At 38.0% G+C, this 26,450-nt stretch overlaps 2 protein-coding genes across 3 annotated transcripts in view; one reads left to right on the plus strand and one right to left on the minus strand.

The window, feature by feature from the left end:
* The window catches only part of Mlh1 (DNA mismatch repair ATPase Mlh1), a 58,066-nt gene extending 47,691 nt beyond the window's left edge, over window positions 1–10,375 (minus strand). Inside the window, exons 1-5 of one of the 2 annotated variants that reach the window (XM_089244231.1) lie at window positions 10,296–10,375; window positions 3,122–3,241; window positions 2,392–2,482; window positions 1,458–1,630; window positions 918–990 (exon numbers count right to left, since the gene is read on the minus strand). In XM_089244231.1, coding sequence (XP_089100357.1) covers window positions 918–990; window positions 1,458–1,630; window positions 2,392–2,482; window positions 3,122–3,234 — 450 coding nt within the window. In that variant the 5' untranslated portion in view covers window positions 3,235–3,241; window positions 10,296–10,375. The remainder of the gene's footprint in view (window positions 1–917; window positions 991–1,457; window positions 1,631–2,391; window positions 2,483–3,121; window positions 3,242–10,295) is intronic. The other variant, XM_089244232.1, reaches the window with a different exon arrangement.
* A 4,524-nt stretch (window positions 10,376–14,899) lies between these two features.
* LOC149076616 (uncharacterized) lies at window positions 14,900–15,721 on the plus strand. Its single transcript, XM_089242260.1, has one exon. The coding sequence runs from the start codon at window positions 14,900–14,902 to the stop codon at window positions 15,719–15,721; it is 822 nt and encodes a 273-aa protein (XP_089098386.1).
* Window positions 15,722–26,450: the final 10,729 nt, after the last annotated feature.

The raw sequence follows: 26,450 nt of genomic DNA on the forward strand, positions 1-26,450 counted from the left end.
CTAATAAATACAAAAGGGATTTTTCCAAATCAAATAGGGATTTTCCACACATAAAAGTTAAAGTGTTGGGGAATAAAAACCCCAATGCAAAAAACAAGTGAAATTGGAGGACAAAACTTCAAAATGGTGATCTAAAAAAATAAATATTGTGTTCAATCAGAAACGCTGTGAACAAACATTCTGCGCGAATGACCCCAAAATCATCTGAAGATGAAGGGGAAAAAAGTGTCAATTTTTGAAGAATACTGACTTTTTGTGACACTTGCTTGATGTTTTTTTTTTTCACATGAGTGATGATGACAGTTTTTCCATGACCGATGTTTATGTCCTTAACACAACTTGTACGAAGGAAAAGTCGGCAGTTTTCTGGAACGTTTAGTGAAAGGAAATTCATGGGAATAAGTATCTTTAAAATTGATTAAATATGTTTTTGCTTATCAGTATTCATGTTTTGTTATATCGCAAGTACGTAACTTCAACAAAAGAAATTTTGACCATATGTGTGTCACTATAATCTTCAATTATTATCCAGGACTATTGGCTGCTAAGCCATTTCCCTTCACGATAAGACAAACAACTTTCTTGTTACCATCAGAGTGTTTGTAAAATGGGGAATTTCCCCATTTACGACGTTTGACGTCATTTCGAAAGGAGAAAAAAAGAGGCTTCATGTCCCACACGAAATTTCTTAGGGATTGTTTTCATAAGTGGGGATTTTTTTAAATGAAGTAGAGAATTTTTAGGGACAATTAGGGATTTTTTATTTTCGTAAAAATTCGGGAGATTTAAGAACTTTTCGGGAGGTCGAGGGGCGAAGCTGAAATTCGGGAGACTTGGCAGCTATGGCATGTAATTATCTAACATTTCAGTAAAGTATCACCACTGAAATATAATAATACTAAAGATAATGTTCTTACCACAATTTGAGTACCTTGATTTCCTGCACAAGGCTTGGGGTTATGCAATGGTTTTCCATCACTATAACTCACCCTAGGAGTTTAAATAAAAATAAATTTCAATAAATCAAGGTGAATATAAAATTTAATTCAAATTAAGAATTAGAAAAAAAATTAGATACTTTTGACATTAAATACAAATAATAGAATAGAAATTATTCATCTCTAATGGGAAGAAAAAACTATTTGATGTAAGAAAATGTAAATTCATTTTTGATTGAAAATGATAATTCAAAATTAATGCATTATTTTGGACATTTTTTTCCCCATTCAGGAAGAACAATGGAAAAATAAAATACTGTGTATGATGACCAATGTAACACATTTTGCATTTCAAGAAGTTATGAAATAAGTAAAATTAAGATTTAGAAACATATTATCTGACTTATTGCATAACACAGAACTGCTCTAAAATTTAGTTCAGACACACATCAGTTTTCATGCAAAAGTCAGCTAAGATCTTGTAGCATATCTTTATGGAAAGACATCATATCAACTAACTTGAATGCACACGGAGAATCAGCAGTCTTTGTTGTGATGGTAACATGAGCAATATGACTTATACTAGCAAGTGCTTCACCACGAAAACCATATGTAGCAATGTTGGAAAGATCATCAAATTTACGCAACTTACTGGTGGTAAACCTCTCACAAACAATATCGAGATCTTCTTTCTAGAAATTGCAAAAAAACCCCATTTTTTTTAACGTAGCAATTTCTAGAGAATTTATCAATACTAAAAAAAAGAAATTAGAATGAACAACTGATGATGATGTTTCACGATGAAACAATAATTAATTGTTATACAGTGATACTCTTCCTCTGCTAACAAAGATAATTCATTCTGGAATCGCGGTCATTAGCTGAAATCTTAGTAAGCTAAAATGCAATTTCTCATAGGTTTCTACGGAAAATTGTTTTTAAAAAACCAAGGAATGCTACAAAAAGGAAAATTGATCGAAGGCTAAAATGAACAGCTTCAAAATAGGATAAATGAGAGTTTACAAGATGAGATACAGAAGAATGAAAGCGTTTGTTAAGCTGAATCTGTATTTGTTAGCCAAGGCAAAAAAAATCACAGAAAAAAATTTGCAAGCAAAGTGTTCGTTAGCCGAGGTGTCACTATATAACAATTTTTAGAGAACTCATCAATAATAAAGAAATTAGGATAATGTTGATGTTTTACGATGAAACATTAAAGAATGTTTGTGGAATGACAATGTAAAAAAAGTTTCCAAATAGGCAATGACTTTGAATTACCTGCAAGAGTAAAAAGCTAGCTCTTGAAGCTATATAAGCTGTGACTTTATGATGGGAAATCACAATGAATAAAATATTATTTTCTATACTTGACTACAACATAATTTTGAATAGTAAACTGGCAGCCGAAACTGAGTTAAAAATGTTCTATTTTTTTAAAAAAGTTTATAGTTACCCTGATACCAGTACCATTGTCTTGTATCTGTAGCAATTTAATGCCACCAGACTTCACTATCACTTGTATACTGGAGGCTTGGGCATCAAGACTAAATAAAACAAATCAGAAACACAATGAAAAGTAACTGTCAATTTTGTTGGACATTAGCTAGAAAATGAAAGAAACCAGAAATATGTTTTGTGTGTATAAGTTACAGCAATTTTAATGATCGTTCAGTTTATTACCCTGCAAAATATTTCATATTTTTTCAACAATTTATTTTACATTGAAGTTCTTGGATACCCTCTAGTCAGAGGTGGGATTCGAGTAATTTCACAACCCATTCACTACAAACTGGTAGTTAAAAATTAGCAGGTACTCTTCCATTATAAGGTACCATACATATTTGCCACCAAATTGGTGAATTTTGGCTTGTTTCTTTCCTCGCGTCTTTTTTAAAAAACAAATTTATAGACTAAAGAGAATATGTAACACTAAACATGAGGCATAAATTCAAAAACAATTTGCCAAGGCAAAAAAGGTGGCGAGTGGTATGGTTGTAATGGAAGAGTACCAATTTGCATGCCCCCAAACATATTAGTTGACTACCAATGCGCCAATACTGCAATATGTACTGCTTTATCCAGAAGAAGAAAATTTTTTCAGGGTTATTTATTTTTATTGGGTGTGTGACTATAACATAATGCTATCATATACAATATGCATGTAACTCAGCTGTATCCACTACCTATTTTCGAGCATTTCCTTTAAAGCATTAGCAGGTCTCTGGACAACTTCACCAGCAGCAATCCTATTTACTACAGTTTCTTCAAGTTTACGAATTATACCCGGAACCGCCATATCTGTCCTGCAAGAGGAGAAAAAATATTCTTTAACAAAAACAATACATTATTATTTGATTATACTGCACCAGTGTTCGCCAATATGCATCTAGATGTGTGACACATACATGAAAATTAAATTTTACACTCAAAATTTCATTGGGGAATGAGAATACTCCTTCAAATTTTAGGTAATTTTGTTTTGAATAGAGTTGTTTCAGCTAGAAAAATGTAAAATTCTCAAGAATAATCTTTAGGAGAATGTTCTTATTGAGGAGAATATTTTCTGGAAGGACTATTATAAATAACTTGAGAATATGGGTCATTCCCAAAAAAAGTGTACATTCTAATTTGTTGAAATGAAAAATTCAAACTCGAATTTTCAAAATAAAATTGATCTAAAATTATAGCCAATGACTTGAAGTTTAATATTTTATAAATATTTTTCACTTTTATTTTGTGACAATATTTTATTTTTTGGGTTTTATGACTGAAAATCATGGATTTTGTCTACTTTGTTACAAAAATAAATATTACTGTAAAAAATTAATATTATTTCTGCTCTTTTTATCTCTTTATAACAGTTTTAAAAATTTCTTGACTTTTTTTTTCTGTAATCTTCACGGTTTTTCATGATTTTTCAAAATAGCACACAGAAAAGTTTATTTTAACTACTCAAAATCCAAACTTTTTATTTCTGGCCGACCATAGGTTTGTAATTTATAATTTAACATCTTAGTTTGAAGTGTTCTTAAAATTTTCTGCCAGTTGAACTGCAAAAATGCTTCTCGTAAGTGAATGGACACCATTGTAACAGAGTGGACATTATTGCAAGAGTGCACAGAAATGTTTGACTGAGAAAAAAATATCTCAATTATTCTAAATAGGCCATGCAAATAGACATTTATTTTCTCAAAAATTACATGCAAAATGTGATAGATGAACCAGAGACTCCTTTATAACCTTTAAAAATGTCCACCCCATGACAACATTCAAAAAACATGCACCCATCCCTCGTGGTTTTAATTTTGGTCTGGTGAAATATTTAAAATCTGGTCAAAGTGGACTCTGAACTTGCATATTATATTATCAGGATGATTCTTCTTTAACTTCAAAATTTTTTGTTAAAATTAAATGGTAATTTGTTGTTGGTATAAATTTCACGTTTATGCCTCACACATTAGTGATCCAGAGTGGAATGGGTGGGGGGGAGGGGAGTAGAGCTTGTATTAGGAAGTATTAGGAAGATAATAGTTCTGTCCCATAAAATACAGAATGTATTGTCATACAATCGCCTTTACTTATACCAAAATTCCCCTTGTGCCACATCTCCCTGGACCTGTGCCTGGCAGTGATTTTGATGATCTGTACTACTTAACTTTCATATTTAACTGAAAAATAACATGATGTAGAATGTGGTAAAGGGTTTAAATTGAATAGATAACTTATTAAATTTAACTTAAAACTTCAAAATCTCTTAACTATGAAAACTTTACTTTAAATCAGCGGTTTTCAACCCTTTTTGACTCACTGAGCTATTTTTAGGTTAAGCGGCATTAACATTAAAAATGCTATTGCGGAGCCCCACTGACCAATTTTTTAATTATTCATCAAAGTTACTGATTTATTTTTACTATTTACAAATATTTACAATTATTTTTGTTAAATTTTATTGTTTTTTTTTTTTTTTTTACTTTCTTCGAGTAGCCATGGTGCCCCTGGAGAGTGCACAAGGACACCACAGAGCACCAGTTGAGAACCGCTGCTTTAAATCAAAGTTTCCATTTTGTTGCTTGAGTTTTTTGAAAATGTAACAGAGTAGACAAATTAGTCTAAATTATATATTTTTCATTATAAATTTAAATGATTGATGAAAACTTTTATTATATTTTGAAGCATACATGTACTATCACTTGATGCTGATATAAATGAAAAAATTTTGTTATTTATGATAATGATGTAACAGAGTGGACATCTGACAGAGAAATCTGGATACTAAAGAGAGAGACTTAACGTGAATAGCCTACTGAATTGTTTTGCAAAAGTCAAATCCAAAATTGTTGATTAAGCATTAAAAATAAACCTTTCAATGAGCTCAAAAGTGTTATCAGATTTAATCTGGTATAAAAATATATTTCCCAAATGACCGTAACACAGCGGACATTTTAAAATGGGAAAAATTTTGGGACACAAACAAAAAAATAGTTTTTCATAATTTTTTCTAAATTTTACTGTCAATTTTATTTATCAATGGCACATATAAACTGAAGAGCCAAAAAAACTGGTACAGGCATGCGTATGCAAATAAAGAGATATGGAACCAATCAGAGTACGGTCGGCAACGCCTATATAACACAACAAGTGTCTGGCATAGTTGTTAGATCGGTTACTGCTGCTACAATGGCAGGTTATTGAGATTTAAGTGAGTTTGAACGTGGTGTTATAGTAGGCGCACGAGAGATGGACATGCAACCCTTCCGCAAATTGCTGCAGATTTCAATGCTGGGCCATCATCAAGTGTCATGCGTGCGAACCATTCAATGAAACATCATCAATATGGGCTTTCGGAGCCAAAGGCCCACTTGTGTACCCTTGATGACTGCACGACAAAAAGCTTTATGCCTCGCCTGGGCCCGCCAACACCGCCATTGGACTGTTGAGGACTGGAAACACGTTGCCTGGTCTGACGAGTCTCGGTTCCAATTGCTTCGAGCTGATGGACGTGTACGGGTATGAAGACAACCTCATGAATCCATGGACCCTACATGTCAACAGGGGACTGTTCAAGCTGGTGGAGGCTCTGTGATGGTATGGGGCGTGTGCAGTTGGCGTGATATGGGATCCCCGATACGTCTAGATACGACTCTGACAGGTGACAGGTACGTAAGCATCCTGTCTGATCACCTGCACCCATTCATGTCCATTGTGCATTCCGACAGACTTGGGCAATTTCAGCAGGACAATGCGACACCCCACACATCCAGAATTGCTACAAAGTGACTCCAGGAACACTCTTCTGACTTTAGACACTTTCGCTGGCCACCAAAATCCCCAGACATGAACATTATTGAACATATCTGGGATGCCTTGCAACGTGCTGTTCAGAGGAGATCTCCACCCCCTCTTACTCGGATTTATGGACAGTCCTGCAGGATTCATGGTGTCAATTACCTCCAGCACTACTTCAGACATTAGTCGAGTCCATGCCACGTCGTGTTGCAGCACTTCCGTGGGCTTGCGGGGGCCCTACACGATATTAGGCAGTTGTACCAGTTTTTTTGGCTCTTCAGTGTATAATGTGATTGCAATTTTTTTGGGAAAAAAATCTAAATTTGCACCAAGTCTCTTCGTTTAACACTTTTTCCAAGCTGGGAAAGCCAGATTTTGAGGTTTTGTTAAAAACAATGATTTTTGAAAAAAAATTAAATAATGTCTGAAACAAATTAAGAAATATCATATGATAGAGAATTGAATGAAGAACTAGATAAAAATTAAAATTACTATCAGAATGTTTTGAAATTTTGTAAAAAAATTACAAGGTCTCAGAAACAGTTTGTACACTTTTTTTGGGAATGATCCATATTCTTATTCTTCTTGATGAGAATATTCTCCTGTTATTTATAATATAAATATACTGTTTATAATATCCTTGAAAATATTTTCTGGAATGACTACTTTTACAAATTACTGGGGAATATTCTTATCGAAAATAAGAATTATTCTCAAGTTATTTATTATAGAATATTCTCGAATTCTTGAGTTATTTATAACAGCAGTCATTCCAGAGAGTATTCTCAAGAATATTTGTAATACAGTGAATTATAATAAATAATCTCTATAAATAACTTGAGAATAATAATAATTATTTTATGATAAGAATATTTTCTGGTAATTTATAATATAGTCCTTTGAGAGAATATTTTCAGGGAAATTCCCTGTCTCCCATCTTTCTTCCCACCAAAAAGATGGGGAGTATTAAAGTTTGTAGCCCACAATATTAAAGTTTAAAAGCAAGAAAATGACTGAATTGCACAACTTACAAAGAAATGTGAGTGATACAGAATTTAAGTGAAAACAACAGTTCTGTATCTTCTTAGAATGAAGGTGATTGTATAAGAATAGCTTCCTTTGTCAATCAAGAGTAAATCAAAGAGTTCTACTCTTTGCTTTGAACTAATATCTGAAAATTTATCTAATTTTAAAATAATTGTTTAAGGTTTTAATATTTAATCTGAAGGTTTCTAAAATCTTCGTACCCAAACTTTAAAAGCCTCTGATAATGACCAAGAGAATATTCTTGAACTAAAAAGTTGTCATTCATAATATAAATAAAATTAGTAGAAAAATTTAAATTATTTAAAAGAAAAATGAATATTCTTGATTATTTTCCGATTCTTATATATCCAGGAGAATATTCTCACCTCACATCTCTAGTTTCAGCTATTGAAAAAAAATACCCCTTTCCTTTTTACAAAACTACTCCTAAAAATTTTGGACAGAAGTGCAATTACTCTCTTCGAAACAATTTTTTTTGGATAACATTCTACTGTACATATATTAAAAGAAAAAATTTCATGCAAACCCCCCCCCCCCCCCCACCCATAAATATTGTGTTGATTGTAAATATATTGAACCTTTTAAATATATAATAATTCAACGCATTGCTGTGGTTTTTAAGCACACGAAAAGTGTGCCAAATCACACTTTGATGATATTTTTTTGTTCAAAAGACAACACACACCAAACTGCTGCTACTTTACTGTAAACATTCCTCTGGAGAATTTCTAACGAATTAGTTTATGCAGAAAATGTAGTGTGTGTATATATGAAGGTGCAGCTCAAATGAATTTATGGTGTCAGAGTTTCTGCCATTGATGATGTCCAACAGCTTCTAGCCTTAAAGATTAGGTCATTATAAATAAATTAACTGACATTGCACAGAACCTCCATCAAAATCAAGCATCCAATGTTACGAGCATAAGTCAATCGTTCATTTGAAATCATCAATATGATTGGAATCTTGAATTCCATTACATATGTACTGTTTATCCCTGTCAGCAGCAGCCCCCTTTATATTTCTGGGGGGAATCTTCAACTCATCTCTACGAAGCTGTTGTCCTTTGTTGCAGCACGTATGTTCACCCTCAATCCAGACCAAGTAACAGGGGGGTGATCACTTGGCTGAAAAATTTCACCTCGTTTTTTCCTGTTACCAGAAGCAGCAATCGCCTGAAATTTATGGCTATTGATCACACGCTTTGGTGTAATGTAACAGAGAATCCTCTTGGTAGCATATGCATCTACTGTTGCTGGACGTGTGGACGATATAGCTTGGAAAAAAACCATGTTTAATGACTATAATAAGCACAGTTTACCTTTTCTCCAGACCACACTTCTCATTGCAATCTTATATTACATTGCATTTCGCACGTCTTTTAGCTCCTCCCATCCACCCATACCATGAGCCAGGGCTGAAACTAGATGCTGGGTTACCAAGGGGCAAGTATGCATTTAGGCGATCCCTTGTAATGTTGAAGGAGAGTTTTGAGAATAAAATTTACATAGGGCACGAGACCCGCCTGCTTCCCCCTAATTGCAGCCCTGCCATGAGCACACACTCATCGAAGGGTGGTTGCAACAACAGTACGTTCGATCTCTCGCCTATGCCACTACACTTTTTTAAGTGAACTGCCTCCCACCATCAATCATAGTACCTGCCTATGATTGATAAGACCCATCATCATAATAGGTTTTAATACTGAAAAAAACCCTTTCTAATCAGTTTTTTCACCTCCAAAAGAAAAGGAATTTCAGTGTTTTCTTATTGCTATTATTATGGCTGGGCCTTCAAGAGAGAGAGAGAGAGAGAGGTGAAAATGCTTGATTTAGTATATTACTACAGTAAATGCAAGATTTTTTTTCCTTTGAGATATAAAATTTTTCAAGAAATAGAATTTCGAGAAAGAGAGGTTTGACTGCAAATCTATTGAGCCAACTGCTATCATGTGACAATCAAAATATATTTAATCTGCTAACCCATGATTTTTTACATTATATTTGATAACCATGTTCACTTTCTAGCACTCACGCTATTTAGCCAGACCACCGTATAAAAATTTTCTAAAACCTCAAATGAAATTGGGAAAAAGCTAATTATAATCATAAAAATTATCAATTTTAGTTACTAATATTTTCAAGCAAAATATAAATAGCAGTGAAAGTTATTCATCCTAAAATGCATGGAAAACACTGCAAATTACTTTTACTGCACAGAAACAGCATAAAATGTATGATGTACATGATCAAGCAAACAAAACGTAGCGTGTCGGTTGACAAGCCACGCTATGATATGCTTGGTTTGAGAATGTTCATGCTATGATATGTGCTATCTAACTATCTGTCATATTTTCATGTTGAGGGGATAATCTGCTACTTTCCCTTTTTTCAGTTTAGTCAAAAATTTAATTTTTTCCTCCTAGACCAGGCCCGTCATTTCAACTTTTTTCAGGGGGGGGGGGCAAAGACATATGCTCAATGTATGTATATATACATTTGTATATATATGTTATTTTTAATATATTTTCAAAAGCCACCCCCCCCCGACCTCCCAGATGATGGGCCTGTCCTAGACCAGGCATCTTGAACCCATTGCTCGGGAGCACCACAGTGCTCCTAGAAGCACCCAGAATGATCGTGTCCGATTTTGGGCTCGCCAGCACTTGATCAAAGTTCCAATTAAACACCTCGTGCTAAATTGCATTCTCGCGACCAGGAAAAAGGTTGGAGACCTCTCTCCTAGACTATCAAAATTGCACAATGTACACCAGTTGGCGCTATAAAAAATTTGCATTATAACGGGTTATTACGTTGTGATCACCGTAGAGTAGATTTGTGTAAGTGAAAATTCAGGGCCCCCGACCAATATAATATCCCCCCCTAATATCAACCTCTAGCTACCAATAAAAGAAAACTACAAAATAAATGTGCACATACAATTCGACGTGCTCATAAAGAGCTATTCGTTGACTGTTTTAACAGAAAATAACCTAACATAAATAAATGACTATAAACAACACTTACAAGATATCGACTTTTTCTGCATGAATTGTTTACAGAGGCGCGAAAATTGATGTTGCCATATATCAAAACTAAAAACAGTTAGGCGAGTCAGATGTTGCCACTCAATCAGGAAACAAAAAAGGAGAAGATCGCAGGGTTTTTTTTCTCTGCACTTGACAATTTTTATATCATTTATTAATTTAACATTTATTAACTATTTCATCACTTATTTATCTATAGTTTTTGATAGAACTCCGCAAATAAGGGTATTGCATTGGTCCTGGTGCCTACAACCCAGAGACGCTTCTAAGGAGTCATTCAAGTATTACGTCAGCATCGATGTGAGGGGGGGGGTTCAGATTTGATGACTTTTGATGGCAAGGGGGTTGGATGACGCTTACGTCATCAACCCCCCTTTATGAAGATATGAAATATTCTGAATGGCATCTTATTCGGTGCGCCAAAAACGAAAAAAAAACTTTCGATAGTTATTGGGCTCCTGAACTAACATTCTACCTATTGATATGTTTATTTATTTACACGCCTCAACAGGCTGAGCCCAATTACAGAGATGGGAAAAGTAATGAAAATCAATAGAAAAGCAAATAATAATAATAATTTACACGTTAACTTTATAATGCCCAGATCGCCCGAAGTCGACCGAGTAGGTTAATGCCCATAACCGCCTCAAGTCGGTCCAGCTAGGGGGTATGGGTATGTTTTGGTGGGCTTTTGTCACCAAAATCAACGGGGAAGAAGATGAAAGCTCTTGTCAGAGGCGGGAACGGAAAAGACAACTGCAACGCCCTATCAATGGGATTTCAAAAGCTGATGTACTAGAATGTTCCTTGAGAATGGACTAAGGGTACTCAATGCATTTTACAAAGAAATAATACTGTGAGGAAAGGGGTGTTTTCAGTATAGACGAATTATCTCCCGAAAATCCATTGAAATGAAAGGGTGAACGTCAATGCAAAGGGTGGCATGAATAGAAACTTATGGAGAAAGGGTGGGGAGAGGGAAAGTGGCCGAAATTTGGACGAGTCCACTTCGAACACAAAAAACTTCGTATTTTCACGACCCTCCCAGGTTTTCTATCTGGGCGTTAAAGAGTTAAAGATAAAATCATCAACAAATGTATAATACAAAAATATATATGCGAAACGGAAGCAAACATTGAGAATTCAATATGAGGAAGACAAAACGACCAAAATAGATGAGAAAACATAAAATATATACAAATTCATATAGTACCTAGTAGAACATGGAATCCCTGTGAAATATATCTGGGAATTCACCCTTATTATAATGCTTGCATGCTCGCAAAATTGGTGAAGCATTTAAAATGTTCGTGCGTGCACGAGGAAAATAAAAGACATTTCGGGAACTATGAACCCGTCGCTCGCGAGATGGCACGGAGATATTAATTAGGCTCGTCAAATAATAGTCGTCGATTCTGCCGTGAAGAACTTTATGAAGGAATGATAGATCTCGCTTAGTACGTCTGCTATCGAGAGATGTCATCTTGAAAAAAGAGAGAAGATCTGAAGTAGGTGCATCTGGGACGTACACATCAAAAGTCTTTCGGAATAATGACCTCAAAAACTTTTTCTGTGCACGTTCAATACGTACGTTCATCATTGCAGGAACATGGCCCCATATCACTGAGCCATATTCAAGTGAGGGCAAGACATACGCGAAATACAGCCGTACCATCGCTGGAACTGAGGTGAATGGCCCAGACGACCTTACGAGAAAGAAAAGTGACTTGTTGGACTTAGACAAGACACTTTCCGCGTGAGCGCTAAAGTTCAAATCACTCTTGAAAATTACACCTAAATCCATTACCATGCTCTTTCTTTCTATAGCTGCTGTATCTACGGTGTAATCGTAAAGCAATGAATGTAATTTTCGCGTGAATGAAACGACACTGCACTTTGAAACATTCAGACCAAGGTTGTTGTCACGACACCAATCATTTATATACAATATACATACATACAACAGATGCAATATATCATTTTGAAAAGTCAAGCAGTCTTCTATGGACTGAATTCATCGATGAAATTTTAGGTCATCAGCGAGCATGAGGCAGCGGCTATTTTGAAGAGACAACGGTAAGTCATTTACAAAGATGAGAAAAAGTAACGGACCAAGATTGGACCCCTGAGGAACACCAGACGTGCTTGTATATGGTTTAGAAAGATGTCCTGATGGTAGCCTAAAGATGTTTGTTCTGTCACTCAAATAGGAAGTGAACCAAGCTATAGGTTCATTTGACAAACATCGTTGCGAGCGTAATTTCGTTAAGAGTACATGATGATCTACGCGATCGAAAGCCTTTTCAAAATCTGTGTATATGGTGTCTATCTGTTCCCCATTGTCAAGAGCAACCGACAGATCATGGGTGAAGTTCGCAAGGTTGGTTACAGTTGAGCGTTTGCGATCAAAACCGTGTCGAAACGGACTCAACGAAGGCTCAAAGTGATTATACAGTTTTTCATAAATCAATGATGATTAGAGCCTACTGGCCTTGCACAGGTTTTGTATATGATAAATAAATAAATAAATACACTGCTGGCCACCCAAATTGCAACACCAAGAAAGACAAGAGATATCACAACAATATGTATTTTGTAGATAACATGTTGACCAAGCATCAAATGATTAAATTTATAGACTTCTGTGAAGTGTGGTTCCTGCCAAAATCAGTAGCCAGAGTAGCCGCCATTGTTGGAGATCACCGCTGCCACACGCCTCGGCATTGATTCAAAGAGACTTTGGATGTGTTCTTGGGGTACAGCAGACCAAGCAGCTTCCACGCGTTGCCAAAGTTGATCTGGTGTGGCAGCTGGGGATGTAATCTGGGTCAATCGTTGAGCAACCATGGACCACATGTTTTCTGTCGGCGAAAGATCCGGAGAGCGAGCTGGCCAGGGAAGCAATTCAATCTGGCGATTGACGAAGAACCTTTGGACAATGCGTGCCACGTGTGGTCGCGCATTATCCTGTTGAAATATGGTTGTGGGCAAGCCCTGAAGGTAAGGAAGGACAACTGGCTCCAACACCTCGGAGATGTAGCGCTGGCTTTTTAAAGTACCGGCAATGCGTACTAGAGGAGTGCGAGAGTGATATCCAATACCGCCCCATACCATAATACCCGGTGCAGGACCAGTGTGGCGGTGCATAACGCAGCTGTTCAGCATCCTCTCTCCACGGTGTCTCCAGACTGGAATCCGACCATCGTGGTGTTGCAGACAGAAGCGTGACTCGTCAGTAAAGACAATTTCATTCCATTGTGCCGTCCACATCCTTCCTTCATCGCACCATTGGCGGCCGAGACGTCTGTGGTTCTGCGTCAAGGATAGACGAAGCAATGGACGTCTTGCGGACAGACCACTCTGCTGTAAACCGCGTCGAATGGTACGCGCAGACACTGGATGATGCGGTACAGACTGAATGTGCTGTGCTATGGTTCGTGATGTGGCTGAGCGATCCGTCACTGCCATACGCCTGTCATCACGTGAAGTGCTGCACTGAGGTGGATGCGATCGAACACGTCGGTCCGTCGTACCCTCCTGCATCCAACGATCACATATCCGCATTACAGTTGTTTGGTTTCGTCCAACACGACTACCGATTTCCCTGAAAGATAATCCACAATCTCGGTAGGCCACTATCCTTCCTCTGTCGAACTCGGACACTTGATCAAAAGATGATCGCTGTTTTCTACGAGGCATAATTGATCGTTTTTTTGAAAAAACCACAAGAAAAACACAATTGCCGTACTTCAAATCGTCGAAATCTCCAAGCCTTAAATAGCGCTTTGAAGTGGCGCCACAGGCGCGCGTGATGTGCGTCTGCGCTGAAATTCTAATCATTTGCATATCTCACCTCCGCTAATGCATGTTGTAAATTTCATATTATTTGCATGCTTCCTTCAGGGTGTTGCATTTACGGTGGCCAGCAGTGTAAATAAATGATTCTGGAATTTTGACGAATGAACTTAGAATCGAAACTGGTCTGTAGTTAGTTACATTGGATGTGTCGCCCTTTTTATGAATGGGAACTATGCTTGCTAATTTCCACGACGAAGGGAAGCAACCTGTACTCAATGATTTATTAAATATAATTGTTAACGGACGTGCCAGTAATTCACCACAACCTTTGACTACGTAAGCCGGAATACCATCTGGTCCGATGGCCCTGGATGACTTGAGCTTCCTTATAACGCATAAGACGTCAGCTTCCCTAAACTGCATATGGGCGAGATGGAAGAGGTCAGTTTCAGTCAAAAACTGCCCTTGTGAAATCGACTGTAAAGAAGTATGTAGTGACCGATCATAAACGATACTCTGTGACGTCACGATGTCACGTTTTCTCGTTGTAGCGCTTTTCGCCTTGCGATGGATGGTAACCTAGCAACGGATCGCCAGAGAGTTTTTCGAACGTTTTAATGAGTTGATTGTATTTCGTCATAGAGTATGGATGTCGCGTATAACTTGTCCGTGTGTGTGTGTAAATAAAATGTTCATGTCTTTAAGAATGAAATTTACATCTTCTCATTGCCGTCGCCTTTACTGGTGACCCGGACGTGATCCCGAACCTGCCAAGAACTTATCGCCATGGCTGAACAGCAAGAGAGCGATCTTCGAATTCAAGCTGTCCACGCGAAACTGCCGACATTCTCGAAGGACAATATCAAACTTTTTTTCGTCCAGCTCGACGCTGCCTTCAAGATCAACCATGTTACTGCCGAAGGAACCAAGTATAACTACCTAGTCAACTGCCTAAATGTGGAGATCTTGTCAACGGTAAGTGACATTGTTTACGATCCTCCCGCATCGGATCCGTTCTCGAAACTCAAGGAGAGACTTTTCGCTGTGTATAAACATTCAGCCGCGAAAGAGGTCAAGATATTGTTAGAAGACCTATCCCTAGGTGATCAGAAGCCTAGTACGTTGCTACGTAAAATGCGCGAGCTTTCGACAGGGCGAATTAGCGATGAGACTTTCCTCAAAAATTTGTGGCTTCAACGGCTACCAAAGAGTATACAAACGGTGTTAGCAGCTAGCAGTGAAGAACTGGACAAGCTAGCCGAGTTAGCTGATCGAGTAGCTGAGCTCACCGAACCCAATTACGGTCATGTAGCAGAAGCCTCGTCTTGCTCGGAAATAAGAGACCTTAAACTGCAAATCTCGGAGCTGACTAAAAGAGTTGAGCAGTTGGGCAAATATCCGAGGAATAGCCGGAACCGCTATCGAAACTCCAGTCGAGACCGACGTTATTCTGATTCTAGGAATCGCTCGCGATATCGAGACTCCGATGAAAACTCTAACGTGTGTTATTATCATAGCAGGTTCGGAGATAAAGCTTTCAGATGCAAGTCCCCCTGTGCTTACAACGCTCAGAATATTCAGGGAAACGGTCCAAGCCCCCCGCAGTAACGGCATGCGGTGGCGGCGATAACAGTCTTCATCATAGCCGTTTGTTCATTATGGAAAGGAAAAGCGGCATGAAGTTTTTAATTGACTCTGGAGCTGATATATCAATTTTACCTTACAAAGGCAACGGCAAACCGACAACTTTTGAGCTTTTCGCTGCAAATAGTTCCCGTATATCTACCTACGGTTTGAAACTCCTGGAATTGGACTTGAACTTACGGCGGAATTACAAATGGCATTTCACCCTCGCTGACGTTGAGAGACCAATTATCGGATCGGATTTCCTTGCTCACTACGGACTCATCATCGATATCAAAAACAAGCGACTTATAGATCCACTCACTTCTCTCACGTGTAAAGGTTTTACTTACAATGGACCTTCGACAACGATTAAAACAATCTCAGGGAACAGTGCTATAACTAAAATTTTGAAGGAATTTCCCGAATTAACGAGACCTCGTCCGTTTTCGAAGAAAGCCTCCCATAATACCTTGCACTACATAGAAACTAAAGGTTCTCCTGTTTTCGCAAAGCCACGCAGATTGCACCCAGCTCAACTCAAGATTGCCAAGACCGAATTCCAGATGATGTTGGACCAAGGTATATGTCGTCCATCGAAATCAAACTGGGCTTCCCCGTTGCACATGGTTTCAAAAGGACCGAATGAGTGGAGACCAACTGGTGATTATCGAAGTCTGAATCGAATTACTGTGCCGGATAACTACCCAGTGCCACATATACAGGACTTTGCGCAGAATCTGCATGGATGTAAAGTTTTCTCTAAAATAGATCTGGTCAAAGCATTTCATCATATTCCTGTAAATCCCGACGACATTCCCAAGACAGCAATCATAACTCCCTTTGGTTTGTTTGAATTCGTAGTCATGCCGTTCGGACTCTCAAACGCTGCACAAACGTTCCAACGCTTCATCCACGAGGTGCTACGCAATCTCGACTTCTGTTTCTCGTATCTTGATGACGTGCTCATCGCCAGCCATGACGCAGAGCAACATCACAAGCACCTTAGAGAAGTGTTTGAAAGACTCGATAAGTACGGACTGACAATCAACACATCTAAATGTGTGTTCAATGTACCGGAAATTTCCTTCCTGGGCTATTTGGTCAATGAACACGGCTCGAAACCTCTTCCAGACAGAGTTCGTGCAATCCAAGAATTTCCTCTTCCAGAAAATATCAAGCAGTTGCGAAGATTTCTGGGAACTTTGAACTTTTACAGGCGATTTCTACCATCTACAGCAGCTGTGCAAGCACCACTTAATTCCTTCTTGTCCAGCACCAAGAAGAATGACAAGACATCAATTCCTTGGACTCTTGAGACCAGACAAGCATTCGAAAAATGCAAAACGCAGCTCGCTAATGCCACTCTTTTGCACCATCCTTTAGCATCATCACCATTAGTTTTACATGTGGACGCCAGTGATTTTGCTATAGGTGCCGCCTTGCATCAAGTATCTAACGATAAGCAGCTACAACCACTTGCATTCTTCTCAAAGAAGCTTTCAAGCGCACAAAGAAGTTATTCTGCATACGATAGAGAATTACTTTCAGCTTATTCTGCTGTCAAGCACTTCAGGTATATGCTAGAAGCAAGACAGTTCTGCATTTGTAGTGACCATAAGCCGTTGGTGTATGCGTTCAGGCAGAAACCAGAAAAGTGTTCACCTCGCCAGCTACGACAGTTGAACTTTATCAGCCAATTCACAACAGAAATTCTTCATATAAAAGGTGTCGAAAATATTCCAGCTGATACTCTTTCTAGAATATCGACCATTTCTGTACCCACAACTTTAGATTATGTGCAACTCGCAGCTGACCAAGAGAATGACAACGATCTCAAAACCATCTTAAATTCTAGTGTATCATCTTTACAACTGAAAAAACTCAGCCTTCCTGACGCAACAGCCGAAATTTGGTGTAATGTGTCAAACGCCAAAATAAGGCCTTTTGTACCAATTTCTCAACGACGACGAGCGTTTGAATCATTGCATTGCTTATCACATCCTGGCATCCGAGCAACATCAAAACTGCTGAGCGACAGATTTGTTTGGCCTTCAATTAGATCTGACTGTCATGAGTGGACTAGAGCATGTATTCCATGCCAACGCTCTAAAGTTCACCGACACACTCGATCCGCGCTGGCTGAATTCAAGGTACCTAACAACCGATTTCAGCATATCAATCTTGACATAGTTGGTCCATTACCATTATGCCAAGGTTCTCGGTATCTCCTAACGATGATAGACAGATTCTCCAGGTGGATCGAAGCCTCTCCAATGCCAGACCAAACTGCCGAAACAGTCGCCAAAACATTAATTGCCACTTGGTTTTCAAGATTCGGCATACCGCACAGGATCACCACCGAACAGGGCAGACAGTTCGAGAGCCAGCTTTTCCAAAGCTTGAGCAGATATCTAGGATTCAAACATCATAAAACGACTGCTTATCATCCACAAGCAAATGGGCTGATCGAGAGACAACACCGATCGCTGAAAACTGCCCTGAGATGCCGTATTCAATCGAATCCTGCTTGGGTTGATGCTCTTCCATTCGCTCTACTGGGGTCTAAGAGCAGCAGTGAAAGAAAACCTGGGATGCTCTTCCGCAGAAATCCTCTACGGAACACCATTGCAGTTGCCCGGCGAGTATTTTTCGAAAACACCAGACATTATACAATCCGATTTCGTCCATCAAATCCAAAAGCTAATGCGTTCAATGAAGCCGGTGCCTACAACAACTCACGGATACACGCCGACGTATATTCCTAGTGATCTGCAATCCGCGTCGCATGTCTTCGTACGCAACGACGCACCACATCCTTCCTTACAACCAACATATCAAGGCCCGTTTCCTGTCAAAGATCGCAGAGAAAAATTTTTCGACATTGGCATCAATGGGGCAAGCAAGAGGATCTCCATTGATCGTTTGATTCCAGCTTTCCTTGGAGATAGCTTTAAGGTACCTTCAGAAGTGCCCATTCAGCCATCCAGTACAGCGTTGCCAGCACAAGCAGTACCAGCAACTGTGACTCGCTCCGGTCGTCACGTCCACTTCCCCGACAGATATTCGACCACAAATTTCGTTGACACTAGGGGGGGGGAGTGTGTAGTGACCGATCATAAACGATACTCTGTGACGTCACGATGTCACGTTTTCTCGTTGTAGCGCTTTTCGCCTTGCGATGGATGGTAACCTAGCAACGGATCGCCAGAGAGTTTTTCGAACGTTTTAATGAGTTGATTGTATTTCGTCATAGAGTATGGATGTCGCGTATAACTTGTCCGTGTGTGTGTGTAAATAAAATGTTCATGTCTTTAAGAATGAAATTTACATCTTCTCATTGCCGTCGCCTTTAAGTATTTCTATTCGTAAACACAGATTCAAAGTAATCCGCGAAGGCATTGCGTTATAAGTTCCCCTATAGAGCCACTTTATTGATCTCTAAATGTTTCACGGATCCTTCAAGTGCTCTGGAAATGTTTCCGAGCCGCTTAAGTGCTCTGGAACTGTACAACGCATCACTCAAGTGATCCGTAATTGTGCAACGGATCACTTAAGTAATTTGGGAATGTTCCGCGGGTAACTTGGGTGATGTAGAACCGCACTGGCATCGGCGTATGCAAAGGGGTGGGGTGGGATTCTAACACGCCTTGAGCCAAGATTATAGTGTTATTTTACACGAAAAAACGTAAAATCTCCCCCCCCCCGAAGGAAAAAAAATCTGAAAATCCTCCCTCGAGAAAATTCTGCGTACACCTATGCGCACTGGGAGCCGTTTAAGTGCTCTAAAACTGTGCCACATGTCACTCAAAGGATCTCTAAATGTGCCACGGATCGTTTAAGTGTTTTGTAACTGTGTCGCGGGTTACTTACGTTATCTTTGAATGTTTAAGTGATCTTTGAGGCCTAATTCAGTGATCTGAAAATGTGCCACGGGCCACTTAAATGCTCTGTAATTGTGCCACGGGTCATTTAAGCGATTTGTAAATGTACCGCTTAGTTCATTTTCACAAAATTAGGTTGGGGGGGGGGTGCAAGCCACATCAGATAACCTTCAGGGCCACATTTGGTCTGCGGGTCAAGGGTTTACCATATATGGCTTAAAGGGTGGGTCACAATGAATTTCTAGAGAAATTCTGAGTTCTTACCCTTGAAATGGCATTGAAATTAACTGAAATCGATTATAATAATTATTTTAATCGATTTCTGTTAATATTTCAACATATATATAAAGATATTTTCTTTCGAAATTTAAATTTTTTCAAAAATATTTTTGAATTAAAAATGTTTTTTTCCGTCTGGGGGGGGGGGGGAGAAGGCGCACGAGCTCCCCATGCCCCCTCTCCCGCGTACGTTTCTGATTCCACCCAAGGAGGAAAGAATAACAGGAGGTGACTCGACCAGCGCGTCCGTTGAGAAAGCCTGGGGAATCTGGGTTGCCAGATGAAGCCAGTGATCGCTCTATTAAAGGGACCAAGTAAGCCCAAACAAACCGTGGCTTCCCATGCTTTCCTATGAGAAACATCCCCGTTTTTAAAAATCATTCAAAAATTTACTATTCACTTTAGGAACTCCATTTTTTTCCCCCAAATTCTTTGGATATATTTATACAATTGAACGAGAGCTTTTAGAATTGTAGTTGTTATTTGTTTTCGAATATTAATTTCAACAGCATGGAACCTTTTACAAAAATAACCAAAATTTCTTCTCGGCATTTTAATTTTTAAAAAATTATGCCAAAGTATGTAACACCTCAGTGCTGAGAGAAAGCCAATGTTTAAAGACACTTGAACAAACGGTGTTTGAAAAAACCTGACTTTTTTTGGCGAAAAACATTATATATGCAAAACATTAGCATATATAATGCTTTTCAGCTGTTTATATTAAAATATTGTTGAAATATTTCCAGTCCAGGTAGAACAAAAACTCGAAAACAGACAATTTTAGATTTCAAATTCAATTCGAAACTGTTTTTTGTCAAATTTTCGTACACACACCACTTTAAGAGCAAAGTAATTGGTACAAAATGAAGAGAAAAAAAAACAGCCCAGATTATTTTTCTAAATACTATAGGCCAGAGAGATGACTTATCGCGGCTCGTAAAAAAAGTTTTTTATTTTTTAATATTTTTTCTTAATACATCTACATAGCGGAAAGTTCGGATGGGCGGCATATATTTCCAGTAATACGTATTCAAGAATTTGAGAGTGGAACGGAAGAAGAGGGTGGCGAAATTTGTACAGCCTACAGGCAGCAAAACCATAAATACACAGTGGCGGACGACGTTCGAGCACCTCCAGTACTTTGAGGCACGGGGGCGGTAAAATGCTGTTTGCCCCGGACGGATGAAACGTGTTTGCCCCGGATGGCAAAAACCCTAGCTACTGCCCTGTCAGAAGGTGCTCGATCACCTCAGAACTGATTCAGAAATCAAAATTCCTCATGTAAAGCTTAAGACGAGCGCCCACGGCCCTGAAACACTTTCGAAATGTCCCGGATCTATCATGATGACGAACGAAACAAAAGGGCAAGATAAACAGTTAAAAGAAAAAAATTATGAAATTGCATTTTATTGCAGCTTCATATTATTTTAATTAATCATATTCCCATAGACATTAATGTGATGCATCAAATTTTTAAAATAAATTGAAGGCATTGAACTAAAAGCTTATGACGATTCGAGAGTGAAAAGTGATCTTCCCCTTTTTCAAAAATAAATTAAAAATATAACAACCCCTTATATAAGGATAAGATTTTATTTTTCCCCTTTATTAGATCATGCAAATTACCTGAAGACGCATTAAATGGTCATGGTGCTTAAATTTATTTAGTTATTAATATTTTAAAAGAATTCGATCCGGCAAAACACATGTTAAGTAGGGAAAAGAGCGGTTTGTTTGGGCTTACTCGTCAGCCCATAGGGTTGCCACAACGGCTTCAATTTTCGTTCCTGATGTCACCTCCTGTTATTCTTTCTTCCATGGATTCCACCAATATGCATTAGGAGGTAGGGGGCAGTGATGACTAAATTTTGCTGACAAGGGGTAGGAAGGAGTTAGAGTTTTGCTGACTTTTGCTGACAGGGGGGTCAAAAATGACTAAAAATTTGCTTACGTAATACTTGAACGGCCCCTAAATGAATGCTCAGTTGGATTCGTCTTCGAAACTAATCGCTAGAATATCTGGCTGCCAAGTGACGCCCGCATCTTTAGTTTGGAATTCGTGCGTAAAAAATTAGTAATAACTCTAATTTCCATTAAATAGACATGTATTCCCCAATGCCGAAAAGCTTGATTAATAAATTGATTCAAATATTTTTGATTATGGTCACTCAACTAAAATGTTGTGTCTGACTGAAATGGGACTTTGTAGGTGGTAATAGATGTCTGATAAATGAACCCTTATTCTCTCCGTAAATGGTACGGTTCTGTACGAGCTGGAATATCGAATTGGAAATTTGGGATTTTTGTTAAGGGAAATTTGAGTTTGACGTGAGGTGAAAAAGTATATGAATGTAAGTGTTGTGCGTGGGAAAAATGTGTATAGGAACATAATTTAAGACATCCAAAATTTGTTTTGCCAAATAAATCAATTTAAATTGCAAACTTTTTCTGCAAACTTTAATCGAATTTTATTCGGATTGATCGATTCGATTAACTCAACTAACATTTTTAACTGCGATTAACAATTGATCGATTAACCGATTCGATTAATCGGACCAGCCCTAATATTTATCAATACGAGCTTGGGGTTATATCGGGCGGGCAAAAAGTCCGTGGAAACTTTAAAAATTCATAAAAACCGGAAAAATAACCGAAATAAAAATGTTTTGCAGGGTTAGCATCTCTTAGTCACGGGAATTATTTTAAGACAGGCAAAAACACTAAAAAAGCCAGTAGATGGCGTTGGTACGAGCAACTTAGGTGGAAATATGCAAATGAGACGGTTATAACAACTTGCGCTCCTAATACACAACCAGTTCACCGTTATAAACCGTGTATGTGGACCTGCTGCACTCTGCCGTTGCTGGATTTGCGACTCGCCTGCAATGTGGCATCCCCCTGTGGTGGTGGTCAGGTGGAACACATACTGCTGTAATAAACGATTTGGAGGCATTGGTTCGTTATTTGCGTATCTTTCCTTTGACTTGTGTACGTGAGCTCCACCTATTGGCTATTTTGTTTCCTGTCTCAAAAAAATTCCCATGAACTAGCGATGCTAACCCTTCAAACCGTTTTTTATTTTGGTTATTTTTCCGGTTTTTATGAATTTTTAAAGTTTCTACGGACTTTTTGTCAACCCTGTATTTAAATAATTGTAATAAGAAATCCTTTCGCGTTAAACTACTCAACACCTTAGTGTTGAGAGACACACAAAGCTGCAAGACATTTGAACAAGTTGTGTTTGAAAAACATTTCTTATCTGACAGAAAACTTAGTTTGAAAAAAAAGACATTTTAATGGAAAAAGTTTGCATATGCGTATAATACCAGCTAGCTGTTTATATTAAAATCTGTTAAATATACTAATTCTAGTGCAGGTAGAATGAAAACTCGAACATAGTTGGACGCAGAAAATTTTATAGTATTTGAAAATTGAAAAATTCGAAAATATATTGCTTAGAAAATTTGCGTGCACCAACCCCCTTAAACGTCTGCATGATTCGGTGAGACGCAAACTACCAGATGGGTATACTTGGCATTTGAAAAGCCAAGTCGTGGGTGCTTCATCTTGATATGACGATGGATTCGACATTCACTGTGTCGTGTCAGACACAGCAAACGTTCTTTAACATAAAAATGCCTGTCTGTGCAGCCACGATACGATAGATATGAATATGTTAATTGGTTTCATGTTAAAGAACGATTGCCGTGTCTGACACGACACAGTGAGTGTCTGTAGATGTGATGTGAATCCACCCTAATGCGCAGATTCACGAGGTCCCTCCTGAAGTCAGATTACCTGTAAAAACATATCATTCCGATACTTCCGCAACCAGTTTATTCCCTTGATCATGTGACTTTTTCATTTTTCCTCAGATAAAGAATTTGCTTGAGGGGCAACGATTCTCAGGTTCCGAAGTGCAGCGAGTAGCTACCAAGGCAATGGAGGATGTGTCAAAAAAAGAAAAGAAAAAAGGTTGCAATTCACATTTATATCTCTGTATGAAAAATGGCAAAACTGAATAATTGCACAGAGTAGTTACTTCGAAGGAAACAGAAAATAAACAGTTTCTATCTGTACTCATTTTTCCGTAATAAAATAAGTTTTGGAACGTTTTGAACGTAGTACAGTCGTCCGTCGCCATGACGACCCCACGTTCCCACGTTATAGTGACCATTCCATTACAACGATCGGTAGAAAAAGTCCCAAATGTTTACGATCGGTAGAAAAAGTCCCAAATGTTTTTATATTTTAAACTATATTTTGTTATTAACCTATTACGTAATATAACCTTTTATTATTAACCTATATGTTATACCTTCCAATATAACGCCCGTTTTCGACGGCACGTGTGTGTGTGTGTGTGTGTGGGGGGGTGTTATAATGAGTGTCACTTGTAGTGTGGCGTAAACTCTGGAGGAATAGGAAAACATTTTGCCTGAAATATTATAATATTTAGTGATAATGTTTTTCACTTGACACACACCCATGTGATTAGCGCAGCGACATCTACACCGTGGATTGTTTATTATAGTATTTATTCGAAGTCCACTGTTTGTAACTCGCAGGTATCAGATTAATTCAACCGCCTAAGTGCATAAAAGTAGGTAAAACTCGGTTATAACGACATTCGAAGACTTCACAAAATTTTGTCGTTATAACCGAGGTCGACGTTTTTAAGACCTTTCTTGACGAAAATATAATCAGATGAAATCAAATATTGCGCATGAATTTTTTTATTTCATTATTGTTATGGTGACCATATGTGATCGAGGAAAGTACGGGGAATCAGTATAATTATTACATGGCAATGCCGATTCTTACCAAACATACTACTAATTGTCGACGAAATCACCAAATATTGCTTATCAATATTCCTTGGTGAGAAATACAGAGCTACAGCAAGTCTTCTAAAATGTATTTCACAGGAAAAAATTTAATAGGACAAATACGTGAAGTGAATATTTATATTCATATTCATTATGGTACAATTTATAAATTATGCATATTTCCTTCATCTCTGATTCTAGGGTGAAGGGATAGGGATTTCTAGGATAAAGGGAATTTCAAAGATAGGAATAAAATTTCTAGGATATCTACGATAGGGAATATCTAAGATAGGCAGCGACCAGCTTCGCTGAAAAAAAAAATGGATATTTTTACAAGAAATAGTCGGGAAGGGCAAAATACGGGAATGTGTTTTGTATACCGGTCAATGTGAATCAGTAAGTTGGAGCGTCAAACATGTAATACAATTTAGTTTTTTCAACGTTAGGTATAAACAGAACGACTGACGAATATTCCTTGAATGTGATCAGCTCTAAGCTTAAAAGTTTTTTGGGAAAACGGCATACCGAAACGAAAACAAGATCAAACAAAAATTTGTCGTTATATCTGAGGTTGTTCTTTTCATTGACGATATAAGCCAGGTTCGTTAACATTTTTCTATATGGCAATCAGCAGAGATGATCAATTTTTGACGTTATATCCGAAGTGTCGTTACAACCGTGGTTGTTATAATTTAGTCTGACTGACTATATAAGAAATTAAGTGGGGATTAAAAATTAAGAATTCCCACTTTAGAAAGAGCGAATTAAAAAATATTAGTTTCTTTTTAGAGAATATATATACATATATTTCTTTATTTTCGTCACGCTTTTGCTTCAATTTGAATTTTTATCCCTATAGAGATGAACTCCTGAACTCCCTTTTTTCAACGTCACTCATTCGATTTTACTCTTTTTTTCCTTTCTTGAATATTTCTTTTGGTTCCCCTAACGACTTAGACACCCTCTTTCTCCATTTCGCGCAAAATGTATTATCTGTCCAAGAGTTGGAACCCAACAGGAAAACAAAAGTTGCTTTGCGATTATCTCTTTCTTCCTCTCTCTACTTTCCTAACTCGTTCGTATCTGAAAGAAAAACGGTGTTTCTTTCCTACCAGAAACTTCGAACACAGTCCGAAACTTGGTGCTATTTTTATCTCTCTCGTTTTCTTCAAAAGCTACATGCTATATTTTGGGTGCATTTCGGAAGATGATCGTTTTTGGATTTCAGTGGACTATATAACTGCTGATAAAGTATTAAATATGATGCAAACTCAGCACAGTACAGGCAGGGCCGTCTTAAGCGCATCATGGGGGCCCCCGGGCCAAATGGTTTTTCTGAGGTCCTACCTCGTAAATTGTAGAAAATCTTAAAGATCTCATTTTTGTGAGGTCCCTCTTCTCTTGAGGCTCTCGGGCTGTGCCCTGGTGGCCCATGCGTTAAGACGACACTGAGTACAGGTTTTACGCGGTTTCGCTGTACAGCAATTTCTCTATAACGCTGTTTTTAAAAATTTGTTTTAGGAACTGCAACGTTCAAGATTTTACTTGGAGTTTAACTTTAAGAGTTTAGCTTTAACTTTGCGAGCCCTAAAAAGGGCTCGCAAAATGAAGAATATATAACATAGAAGTTGAAGATATATAGCATAGTTAAATCCATTGACAATGAAATACCTTTGATTTGATGATGCAGCTGAGACAAATATGAGAGAAATTCTTAGATAC

This window comes from Pholcus phalangioides, unplaced genomic scaffold (genome assembly GCF_987345545.1).
Source record: "Pholcus phalangioides strain wild (caught in Gottingen) unplaced genomic scaffold, Ppha-v1.0 ptg000015l_1, whole genome shotgun sequence".
NCBI classification, from domain to species: Eukaryota; Metazoa; Arthropoda; class Arachnida; order Araneae; family Pholcidae; genus Pholcus; species Pholcus phalangioides.

Bases quoted from the DNA above. Each gene is read 5' to 3' on its own strand.
- LOC149076616 (XM_089242260.1), top strand. From the start codon at position 14,900: ATGGCTGAACAGCAAGAGAGCGATCTTCGAATTCAAGCTGTCCACGCG.